The sequence below is a fragment of the Thermobia domestica genome, chromosome 4 (assembly GCF_964235325.1).
Source record: "Thermobia domestica chromosome 4, izTheDome1.hap1.1, whole genome shotgun sequence".
Taxonomy (NCBI): domain Eukaryota; kingdom Metazoa; phylum Arthropoda; class Insecta; order Zygentoma; family Lepismatidae; genus Thermobia; species Thermobia domestica.
The window spans coordinates 294025874-294039165 of NC_137457.1; the positions used below are offsets into that span (position 1 = coordinate 294025874).

General features: G+C 35.1%; 1 protein-coding gene across 3 annotated transcripts in view; it reads left to right on the forward strand.

Annotated features, from left to right (window-relative positions):
* LOC145684191 (peptide deformylase, mitochondrial-like) overlaps positions 1-13292 on the forward strand; it is a 29581-nt gene that overhangs the window by 13369 nt on the left and 2920 nt on the right. For all 3 annotated transcript variants that reach the window (XM_081756221.1, XM_081756222.1, XM_081756220.1), the window contains exons 2-4: positions 1438-1686; positions 7376-7546; positions 11041-11161. In XM_081756221.1, coding sequence (XP_081612347.1) covers positions 1447-1686; positions 7376-7546; positions 11041-11161 — 532 coding nt within the window. In that variant the 5' untranslated portion in view covers positions 1438-1446. The remainder of the gene's footprint in view (positions 1-1437; positions 1687-7375; positions 7547-11040; positions 11162-13292) is intronic.

Here is a 13292-nt window from a genome sequence, read left to right on the forward strand (position 1 = left end):
TGTCAAGTGTAGTAGAAGATGCCAAGACAGGAACAAGTAGAGAGCCTTAAATAAATACAATAATAATAATGATCACACGTCGTTCAAACTTCTTTAAACTTCTGCACCCACAAACACAAATTTTTGACATCCATTATACCTTCACTACGTGTCTCACTGAATTGTGAATGAATATTAATATATGCCACACCGCGCAGGTGAAGAAAATGTTAGATCAGATGTTCTTGCACACCGAACGCAGTCGTTAATAGTATCGAAAACAATTCCCACTAGCGGCAGCAGAAATAACTACGAGCGCTGCCTTCTTTGTCACAAACTCACGAGGAATCCCCGTGCATTTTAAGAAAATATTCATTCTTCAAACTGCTCACAGCAGCAGCGCCACTTCAAATTTTGCGTGAGAGGGAGAAGTCAAAGTAGAATTATACGTTTTATATTACTATATTATTGCACTATTAATTAAAATGCATGTATGTCGCTCCTGACTCACATTACCCGAAAACATAGCCCTTAGAACTTGAATGAATCTCGTAGCCCTACGTTGTTATTCATTGCAGTAGCGTCATTTCAGATTTTCCTAGGAGGGGGCAAGAGTGTTCATCTACATAAGAGTTCCATGTTATTTGTTACTGTTTTAGTATACAAGTTATTGAAAAGCATGTGTTTCTAAAACTTGGGGGGCAATTGCCCCCTCCTGCCCTCCCCAAATAACGCCCCTGATTCATTGGATGCAAGGATGTCCACAAGAAATTTCATAACGCTGAATCCGTCATTAAAAATTTAAGAGGAATCAAAAACTATAAACAAAATTAGTTAAGTAAGTAAAAAAATTTATATGATGTCCCTAATCAGTGCAAGACGAAGACTTAAAAAAAAAAAAAAAAAACTGCACCGAAGTTTAAACTTTTCTTGTGACGCCTATTAAGGGATCTTAGGGACGCACAAAAGTGCGTCAAAGAAGTGGATAAATTGCTTCCCCTGTTGGAGGTGTTCTTTGTATATCTGGGTCTGAGAGGTAAACTATGCCAAATCACTTTTTGGCCGAAATTGAGTTATCATATTTTTTCTTAGTTATAATACGTTAGTATGAGGGACACTAGGAAAGTTTTGAGATGTGCACAACTTGAACGCAGGAATTGAAAAAATTTGCCATCAATAAACAATCGACGCAATTCAACAATTATCTTGAAAACACTTTTTTGCTTCTCCTGTGAAATTAATATTTTATGACTTACACTACTTTACTTCTCAGCTCCAGATATTAATAGTTTTTTTTTTTTCTTAAAAACATACCTGAAAGTTTTCAATAGATACTTGTTTAATATTTTACTTTATAAATTCTTGTACTTGATCACTGAAAACTCCAGTATAGGCATGCTAGACCTACACATTATAAATGGGAGGTAAATTGTAATGTTATATTTTGCTCTATTTCAGAGTAAAATCATGAATGGATTGTTAGAAGTATTAACACCTCAATTTTTTCGACGGTGTCGGTTAGAAGTATTTCACCAACATTACAGAAATGTGAGTTTTGCGAAGCTGTCTGAGTTGTATAGAGAATTTTGGTATCCTTCGGCTCCAAAACCGCCTTACAGCCATATTTGCCAGGTTGGTGATCCAGCATTAAGGGCGAAGTCACAGGAAGTGAATCCAGAAGATATTCCATCTCCTAGAATCCAGAAGGTAAATTTAATCATTTCATTGTTGAAATATGTGCCATGAATGAATATGAATGTGCCAAAAAATAGTTTTTGTAACATTTATAATAATTACCAATATATCTTGCTTATGTTTTGAGGGAATCTCAGTAGTTAGTACAGTGTGCGGTGAATGCAGATACTTTCACCAGGGAGAGAAGCAGGCTTGTATTAAGGTATATTTACGCCCCTGAGCACAAGAAAATGTTTAGCTCCTTTGCCTTTATTTGTTCGTATTCAGTATAGATCTAAACGATACGGGATACGGCTGCGTCGGTTTATTTTGAATTACCATCTACAAGCAGTGTTTGTAAGTTTTCTTAAGAAAATTTTTCTCAACTGACTCAATTTTCCCTCGGGGTCGCAGCGGCTCAGTGATAGAGCGTTCACCTCTGGTGCATGGTGTCCTTGGTTCGATCCCAGCTCGCGCCAAGTGAGCTTTCTGGTGGACAAACACCGTCTGGGTGCGTTTTCTCCGTATTCTTCCGTTTCATCCCACTTTCTTCATTCCACCATTTAATTCATTTCTTATCATCAATGTCTCCTTTAGCCTAGCCGGCATACCTGTGGCACGTAAAACGTAAAGATTTCAAAATTTTCCATTTTTAAAAATTAAACTTTCCCTACTTTGTTGAGTGTCTAATTCCTATGACAGATGTTATGTAACAAGATTAATTTAGTTATCTATATTAAAGGAAATGCCAACCTATTATGTTTTATTCATTTGTGTTTTCCTTCTATTTTTTTACTTTTTTTTTCGTTTACAAAAATACACCCAGTGAGCAATGGATGTAAATTATGCTACTTTGAACACACACACACAAACAAACATAGACACACACTCACACGCAAACTGTTGCTACTGTATTGGTTTATTTCTGAAGAACAAAGAAAAAATTAAGCATTTGTATTGGTTAATCAGTCAGTGCATGAATTTCACTAAATTTTCACGTTTTTATCCAAAAATTCCCTTTTACCCTTTTTGCTAAGTTTACCTACCTATTATAATTATTATTACCTACCTATAGTAATGTAATACCTAGATTAGTAAAATTTCCCTCAAACTTTGAACTGTCTACAAGATGGGGCGTACAGGACGAAAAGCACGGAGTACGCTGGCAGTCAATAAGCAATAGCATCAGTTCCTTCAAGCCCCAGAAGCGTTGTAAGAAGAAAACTCGTACGCGCTATAGGATTAACATTGTTTTCTGTATAGAACTTCTTTAAATTCTCTCTCGGAAACACTTTTTTTTTTCGTATACTACAATTCAATCTCGATTTTTTTTTATTTGGCGCCTTGGGGCCGGAAAGCTATGTCCCGTACATATACACGTGCCCAGGAGGAGCGATTTCTTCCTGTAAATAACCTTGCTAGAGCCAGTTTCAAAAATATAATTCAGACACAAGTTAAAACTTTTTTTATTTTTATTATTATTATTATTATTATTATTATTATTATTATTATTATTATTATTATTTTTGTAAGAGACGCCTCTTAATATGTATTTCCAAGAACACTTACTAAATAAATACGTAGCTTTTTTTGTTTCTTTGTTTTCGACAACAGGGTTTCACCTCACCTCGTTTCATAAAAACCGTTACAAGCAGTTTCAAATTTATTGTAAATGTTTAAACATTCATTTAATCAAGAATTGTACGCTTTCGATTATAGGCTTCTTTACTGTATTTTAAAATTGATGATTGTTTTAACAAAATTCAACAAACGCCATTTACAAACTTTTACAGGAAAGCTATTTTTTAATTGTACTCAATATCGTTGATTAAAAAAAAATCAAAAATTTAATAGGCCCTACTGGTCATTCATGTAGATAGGGATTGATGAAGGAATAATTTAAGTTCATCACTAACGCCCTTTATTGAGGAAGAAGGTTACAAATTACAAATTTTAACAAAACTCAATATATCCATTTTTCGTACATGAACCTTTATTTTATTAAGCTAAGTGTTATAAATAGTAATAATTAAATTCAATATAATGTAAGTATATTATATTTTGTATATAATATCAGAATAACAATTTAACAATGCATTAGTTAAGTTAACACATGAACAGAAGTTTCCACAGTAACAAAATCTGTTTCTCACATCTTAAACCTACTATGGAACTGATAGAAGACATGCATTGAAACGAGAGCTAAAGCAATAGTACATGAAACAGTAGAATGTTAGGACTTTTAATGCCGTGTGAAAACAATAAAGGAACACAATCCTCTTTAATGTAAAGATTCTTCATAATACAGAATTTTGTCTTCAGTATCACCAGCATTCCCTTGTGTAACTTTTAAATACCGTAAAAGTCTTTACTTTCTGAATCATTGTCAAAATAAGGCAACTTCTTCATGTCACTAGCATTATTTTTGCTTACATGATTCACTGATGGAAGTTGAGGTCTTTCAAACATTTATTGAAACACTTCTCTTTCCTTTGAAAAAGGCTTTGTGCCCTGTTCTCAGGTCTTCTTACATAATGCAATATTATTAGTTTCAACCTTGCTGTATAAAAGATGGATTTGTTGAGGTTTGTAGAATCTTGCAAAATGGAGATGTCGAGTTTTGTGAAACTTTATTGTATTCAGGCGCCTTTTACAACGGCACATATTGTTTCGTCGTATTTTCTGTTAGCCATTGTGTGAAGCTAATATTAAAGTACCAGAATCCGTTAATAAAAACGTATTTTGAAAAAAGAATAGCGTTTGTTAAGTTTTGTTAAAACGGTCCTCAATTCGAAAAAGCACTCTGGAACTGATCACTAGAGCCCGTATTTTAAAGCAAAATACTTATTTCTTTCCACGCTTACAAAGGTATGTAGAAATGTTACATTTCATAGTACACACCTAACAAGCAAGTTTAGCCATTGTTGATAATTCTTAAAATGCTTATTCTGGTAATACAGGGCGTTCAGAAAGTAACTGTGCAGTTCATGACGCCGTATTTTATTTTCCATAAACCACTTTAAACAACTGACAACATTGCGGTTAGGCATCTTCACTTCTGGGAACTTTGCTGCAAATGCAGCTTCTACTGCTGAGGTAAACTTGTCTCCATTGCGGAACATATGCTCCACAAGAAACACTGTTTGCTCAATCGTCAGCATGATGACCTGGATCACAATGATGTCTCACAAGACGTTGGTCTTCAATCAAACCGGACCTGTGAACAAATACAAATACCTGGTCGAATATGGTCCAAATATGGTTCAAATATGTTAAACAATGGAAAATGTTGTATTACGAATTGACAATATCAGTCATCACTTAGCACACCACAACATGGCACTTCGTAGTTACTTTCTGAACACCCGGTATATATATATTGCTTACTTATTTTACAGTTTTTAATAAAAATTGTATATTTTATTTTTAAAATATCACATTAAAAGTGCTTATTGCACTGCCGTTATCATCATTGATTCCATATTTTCCGAATACATCCATGACAATTTCTCCAATCTATCCGATTTTATGAAATAGTTTAGGCTCGAAATAATTCCTTATAACATCCACTTTCTCTGGTAAATGAAATGATAATAACATTGTCTTTAGACTAGACTCATGTGTTACTAAAATTACATTAGTATTGTTACGTATTAGTAAAAAGTTCTGCTTACAAAACAGTGTAAAATTTTCTCGAAATCTTTCTGGTGAAGAAGAGATATTGACGGGAAATTCGCCAAAGAATAATTATGCTTTTCACATACCCCTGTAACGTCATGCAATGTGGATAGAACATTATTTTTTCACTGTACAAATCATTTTTCTGTGACGGACGCAGTAGATTTGCGGAAGAAAATTTCAGGATGGCCTGCTTTATACGTATACACTGTAACACCTTCGAATAAATTAGGATTTCATCAAAACAAATATTTCATTTAGTTTTCATATGTTTGTTTTTGCTTGTTTTGATGCATATTTGAAAATTATCGTGCATTTTTTCATTTTCATTTTTTTGATCGTGCTTAAGCCTATAAGTCCGGTCTCTAGTCGTCATGATTTAAAATGTAACAATTTTGACTCCTGTTCTATGGTGTACAGTTCTTAATACAGTAAAAGTGCGTTATTACGACAATTATTAACTTATTTATTTATATATCGTAATTGGAAAGTTAATGTCAAATTTAATAAATTAATTTAAAAAAAAAAATAAGTTGGTGGGTAGCATCCCTTTTCACACCGAAGCTATATAGACGTACAGCTTAACGTGTGATTTGAATTACATGAAATTCCAGCGGAAATTGAACCCGGATACACTAACCATGTAGTCACAAGGGAGCGCGCTTAAGGTAAAAAGAAAATATCAAATTAAAAATTAATATCAGAAAAAAGTAACGTTTAAAATTGGAATTAGTCAATTAAAATTAAAAATTGTAATTTTAACTATTATACAGAACATAAAATATCAAATTAAAAATGGCGATTTTGACTATTATGCAGAATATAAAATATCAAATCAAAAATTAATATAAGAAAAAGTAAGGATTAAAATTAAAATTAATCAATTAAAATTAAAAATGGCAGTTTTGACTACTAATTATACAGTTCCAATTGTCACCATTATGCAGTTCAAACAAACTGATAACTAAAGAAAATAAAATAAAATTCTGGGGCTACCGTACTAAACTTTTTTCCTCCCATTTGTTAAATTGAATCATTTCATGCTACCGTTATTACGGAAAGATTTGAGCTGCTCGGGGGAAGGCAATATTAAGAGCCACTTCCGGTCAACTTGAGTTATTAGGTGGAATAGGTTCAAATCGGACCACAGGACAGTATGTAGATAGTTTAATTTTAGAAATGCGCCTGCAGATGGCAGGAAAATCTTGTCGGTATGTGCAGTTGCATTGCATTCCATGAGAATGTTGAGTTTTCAGTTTACTCTAAAGTTAGAAAGTAGCCCCGCATAGCGTAGTCGCTAACACTCTCGCCTTCGGTGCGCACGGTTCCTGGGCTTTCCTCATTCAGACCAGGCAAATGCCGGGGTGGTACCTAACTTATAGGTCCCAAGCCGCTTCCTTCCTTCCCTTTCCCCGGATAGTGTGCTCACCGAAGGGCGTCATCCCTCATACGTGACGGACTAAATGGTCATAAACGCCGACAGCAGAGAAATCTAAATCCTAAATCGAAAGTTAGAAAATGTGGCTTACCATTGTCTTCCCCCAAATCACTCACTTATTTACGCAGTAGGAACAAAATTATAATAATGAAGGAAACTCGCCCCAAGTGTAAACTATACTCCTTGTGGATTTTTAATGAGAAATGATTTGTAGGACACAGTAGACATGTTAATGAAGCATTTATTTATGAAATATAAATAAAATCGTCCTGTCGCTGAAACTAAAATTCCTTCGTGAATTTTACTCTACGTAAAGGCAATCTATTTTAGAATTATTTTGCTTTTTGGATAATATATATCTTTACGTTACCCTCCGGCTATTCCTTGGTAAACCAAAGGTCGTTTCATCAAAGATTTCTCAACTAAAACCCGTTTATAAAAGCAGGCGCCTGTAGTTGAAACAGTATTTTTTTATGTTCTTCATCCCAGTTTCGATTCCTCACAAGAATAGTGCCCACTAGGATATGATAAAAATAGGTTACGAGTAAGATCCACTGACTTAGTACATGATGGCATTTCTTTAATAATATTTTCTTGTTCCAACAGATCATTCGTTTAATGCAAAAAGTAATGCGAGATTACGAAGCTGTTGGCCTTGCAGCTCCACAGATCGGAATTCCATTGCGTATAATCACCGTTGAATTCTCTGAGAGCACGATGGACAAATTTGACAAACAGCAGCAGAAACTCTATGAAATGGATGTTATTCCACCAAAGGTAAGGAAAAAATGTATTTGCAATTCTACATATAATTTGATATTTTAGAAGACATTCTAACATAGTATGGAAAACCGTTAACTGTAGACGCAGTCAAAATTTTGTTTTATCAGAATGTAGAATCTTGTCCTTAGCAGGATAAATAGTAAGATAGATAGATAGCAGTCCAACAATAGGAAACAGTAAGCAATTATCTGTTCAGGCTTATCTCTAAACGAAGATAAAAAAACAATACTCGTACTCTTCCACTAGTTGAAAAGTTGAAAAATAAGATTGGCTAGTGATGTATCACTCCCACTCTCGCACGGAGAAGAGTGACTTATACGCGTGCTGTCTTGTGCGGAGTGCTTGCGCCCAAAAATAGTCCATTTTTAAGTAATTAAATCAGTATGTTTTAAATTGCAAAAACAAAACAAAAGCTAGAATGTATCAAGGGAAATGACTCGTGCCATTTTGCAATGCTTATCGACAGTCAAGACTTGTCCAATGTCCGATTCTGTAAAAAAAAAAAAAGTTCATTTTTAAATAATTAAATTAAATCAGTATGTTTTAAATTGCAAAAACAAAACAAAACAAAACAAAACAAAACAAAAGCTAGAATGTATCAAGGGAAATGACTCGTGCCATTTTGCAATGCTTATCGACAGTCGAGAGTTGTCCAATATCCAATTCTGTATCATTTAACACGCGCTTTCACATGATGTGCTTATTTACCCTCCTTGGCACCTGAAACTTTTGAGTAGGACCCCGTCTGGAATCCTGCAGTTGAAACTGGGATATTCCTTTTTTCCTTTGATACATTTTTTTTACACCTGTCTCACCGTTTCAGATTAACAGGAGTGGCAATAGACATTTTCATCAAGAGTCGAGACTTGGTTTCTCTTCTTTCACTTAACATAAGCTTCCATACGATACTCAACTTGAACCCCTTCCTATTTCAACATTTTGAGTTTGACCCCGTCTGGGACCCTGGAACATTTGTTTATACTTTGAATCATTATACTTTTGAAATAATGATATATCTACACCTATTCCACCGCTTCAGATACATACGAGTGGCCATAGACTTTGCAATGAAGATTGTGTTGATATTTTGACCCACCGCTATTTTGCACATGCTTATCGTAGAGAGTCGCGACTTGATTTATCTTCTTTTATTTAACACAAACTTTCATACGATGTGCAAGTTGATCCTCCTTTAAATTTAAAAATTTTGAGTTGGACCCCGTCTGGGACCCTGCGGGGGACCCTGGGACAATTTATTTTACTTTGATACATTATAGGCCAACTTTTGAAATGATGAAAGACGTGTTTTTCTGTTTTCATATCTGTTTCACCGTTTCAGATATTTCGGGGTTGCAACAGACTTTAAGACACGCTTAAAGGTGTTCATAAAAATGAGTAAAATGCTGCCCCCAAGCAGACCTCCCCAAGTTTGGTAACCGGTTTTGATCTTACCTTAACCCAAGCTTTCAGGAAATATATACATCACCTCCACTTTGTGGGTTCAGGTTCAAGTACATCCCGCATAAGATGAATCTTTATTGTTTGGAGTGTTTTGCCCAATGAATATCATATATCACTGACATAATTAATTGTGTGTGTAATGTATTTGCTTATTACATACTGCATGCAAGAAGAAAAATAACACCGATCATACATGAATCAGAAACTCCAACCGGAAGTAGGCTCAAATCTTGCAAACGGTGCGAGGTATTGAAAAAATAATCGAAAAAATCTCTCCTTTATGTGGTACCCCTTGTCGATTTTTATAAAGACATCTCTCACTTGTGTCTGTAAAGGGACATGTACAAATGTTGTGAAAAATGATATGGACATTCATGCTCATATGTGAATGATGCACTTCATGCTCATATGTGAATGATGCACTGTGTAGAGAGCGCAGGTTCAGCTAGTATACACCCTGTTTCAAAAATAATATACGTATTTAGAATGCATATATTTATTAAACTTTAAGACATATGAATATGAAATTTTACATATTTGCGAACCTCTCAAGTTCAAATTACAGTTCAAAGTTCAAAATACAGATGTTCAATATGTCCTCCATCAGCGACACGAACAATATCACATCGATACTCAAATTCCTTCCATACTTGGGCAAGCATTTCCTGCGTCACTGATGTTATGGCAGTACAGGTCCGGTTCTTCAACTCTTACAGGTTCTGTGGGAGTGGTGGTACATAAACGTTGTCTTTAACGAAACCCCACAGGAATAAGTCACAGGATGTTAAATCCGGTGACCGTGGAGGCCAGCTGAGACATGCTAAGTCGCCAGCTCCTTGACGACCAATCTAACGGTTCGGTAGAGTTTCATTAAGATATTCACGCACTTGGCGACTCCAGTGAACGGACGTCCGTCTTGTTGAAAAATGAAATTGTCTTCGTGCAGCTTCGGAAACAACCAGTTTTGTAACATAGCGAGATACTGTTGACTGTTAACCGTATTTTCATTAAAGAAGAATGGGCCGTAAACAGATGATCGGGATATCGCACAAAACACATTGATATTGGGCGAATCTCGTACATGTTCAATGACTGAATGTGGGTACTGTAGGCCCCAAATTCGAACATTTTGTTTGTTTACCTGACCACTAACACGAAAAGTCGCTTCATCACTGAACACGATGCGTTTTGCAAAAGTGTTATCATTGTTAATAGCATCCAGAATCTCGTTACAAAATGCCACACGTTTGCGTTTGTCATCAGGACGCAGAGCTTTTAACAGTTGTAACTTGTACGGTTTCATAACCAACCGACATCTCAAAACATGCCAAATTGTTGTTGTCGGCACTTGTAACTCCTGAATGGCCCGACGAGTTGATTTTGATGGATTGCGTTGGAAAGCAGTTTGAATTCGTGCAACATTTTCTTCAGGAACACGAGTGCGGCCAGGACTCTTTCCTTTACATACACATCCTGTATTTACAAACTGTCGATACCATCTACGAATGTTCCATCCATTCGGAGGATCAATTTGGTACCTCAACCTGAAACATCTTTGCACTGTAATCACGGAATTGCACTTCGCAAACTCAAGAACACAAAATGATTTCTGCTCTGGAGTAGCCATTTTAAACCTTATGACGGTTACCAAGCAAAACACAAGACAACTGACATCTAGCGGCTATTTCTATAAACTAGACTATGTATTCGTTTCTCCAATAGCCGAGCCGAGGCGCAGCGATCGATAGTTTGGACAAAATAATTCTTCGTAATACATATATTCTTTTTGAAACAGGATGTATATGTATAATTTTGACTTAAAAAGTAAATCATTTTTAAGGCCGTAGTGTAGCTTGTACTTCAGGTTATTGTCACGTACCTATGTGGCATTTCAACTTACCAGTGAGTTTGTAAGAGGAACATTGAAGATTAAAACGGATTCGGGAAATATATAGTTTCCCTATGTAGTATGTCTAAGTGTAGGTACAAACAGATAAATAATGTAATTTCTTTTGATTTGAATCTAGGTTTTCATAAATCCGAAGATACAGATTATTAAATCTGAGAGGTTGAGGTTTCCTGAATCCTGTGAAAGTGTCAAAGGATATTCGGCAGTAGTACCTCGATATAGAGAAGTCATCGTCAGAGGTAAGTACCAGTGCGCTTCTCGGCCTGTAGTACCACGGAGGCACTTTTCCTTTATTTGTAGACAAGATAGCCAGTTTCCGGGTTGATTTCCGTATCTAACTTTTATTCCTGTATCTACCCTTGGTATTCTTACAAATGTTTGCGTCAAGTCCTATCTCCTAGCTTTTAAATATTTTGCCGTATCTCCCAGTATTGCAGGTAGAAACTTCCTTTTCACACTGGAACCCTACAGGTTACTAATAATAGGGAGGCGAATAGGGGATGCCTAATTATTATAATACAAGCCGGTTCGGTTAGCACAGTGATCGTTTGTGTAAGTAGCTGCAACTTTTTTATAATAATTATAAAAGGATATATACAGCATATAAAGAATCACCACTCTTTGGGGCTGAAGAGTCTCTGGGAAGACAAAGTTCAGCACAACACGCAGGCAGGGAGTGTAAATACTTAAAGATGAACTAGAATAACATTCAAAACTAACCATTGCTACGTACAATGCGAGATCTCTCTAACCAGAAGCAAGATTTTAGGAGTTGCAAAGATTACAAAAGAAGAAAAAAGGTAATTGGAACATCCGCTTAAACGTAGTAAGAAGAAGATGTAGTCGATTTGAAAAGTAAACCTTTATTTCTAACAGAATACCAAAGTGTGGCAGTACCAACGAATGTAATTCTTCATCAACAAAACACTGAAAAAGAGAGAGAGAGATAGTAATTCTAGTCGAGTGACAAGGATTTTTATCAAACTCTCTCAAGGATACAAATTAGAGTATTTGTGATTCAAGCAAATTGCGTCCACAATAAGTAATTCAGAACATGAAGTACAAAAATTATGTGATGAAGTTAGAGAGTTTAATATACAAAGAAAGCGATTACATAGAGACTATTATTGAATACTTCAACTAGAGCCAAGTAGAAATTTAAATATGAAACTTACGATATGTATCCATAAAAATCTTTTAGAGCAATTTATCGAAACTGAGGTGTACGTACACCATTACTTGCAACAGTAAAAAGCCTTACAGGAAAATAAAATTGTGACAATGAAAGAAGAAGCGATAATGAAGCCATCAAATCAAAGAAATTATAAATAAGAATGAAGACATCAATGTTCTTAACAGGTGTAACACTGAAAGTTACCATGGTGTAAACTAAGTTTAAAGACCAAATTGGTCAAAAGGAAGTTTATGGAGCAACAGAAGCTTATAGAAGGAAAGGTTTTGTAGGAGCAATATATACATTTCAGTTGGAATTGATCAACTGTTTTGCTGCATCAAAGAACATATGAACAATTCCGGAGCTAATGAGGAGATTACCATAACTTAATACTACACATTGTGGATACGTTGAAATAACAAATAATATATTCGACAAGCTAGATACTTTCAAATATCTAGGATCAATGTTAACAGACCAAAACTATCTACGAAGAAATGATTGAAAACAGGACATTCGTGTTTATTCAGTTCAAAATCTTTTGTCGCCGAGAATTTGAAGCTATGGACATCAAAGAACATATGGACAATTCAGAAGCTAATGAGGAGATTACCATAACTTAATACTACACATTGTGGATACGTTAAAATAACAAATAATATATTCGACAAGCTAGATACTTTCAAATATCTAGGATCAATGTTAACAGACCAAAACTATCTACGAAGAAATGATTGAAAACAGGACATTCGTGTTTATTCAGTTCAAAATCTTTTGTCGCCGAGAATTTGAACCTTAAAATGCGAAACATTACTTTTGGTTCACAAGAAACAAAAAGAACTCAGATAAACATGGATATAATACGAGAACGAAGTCACATCTCAAAGATTCTCTTCATAATACCACTTTATTTTCGAAAACAATTGCGTACAAAGGTGCGTACAATTTGTCTACGTTTTATTTCAAGGCCTCCATTTCCCTCTTTCATTTGTTTCTGCTTATTTACCTGAAAAGAGTATCTCTAAGTGAAAAAAACTTGAGACATTTTTGGATATTGATATTTGAAACTAATAATAGCAGTAGGACGTATACTACTACTTGGCTTTTGAGACATACAGCCTGAGAGTTTTAGAGGAGCTAACTACTGGAAAAAATGCATTTTTGAATCACCGTAATATATAAATTATTATATGAAA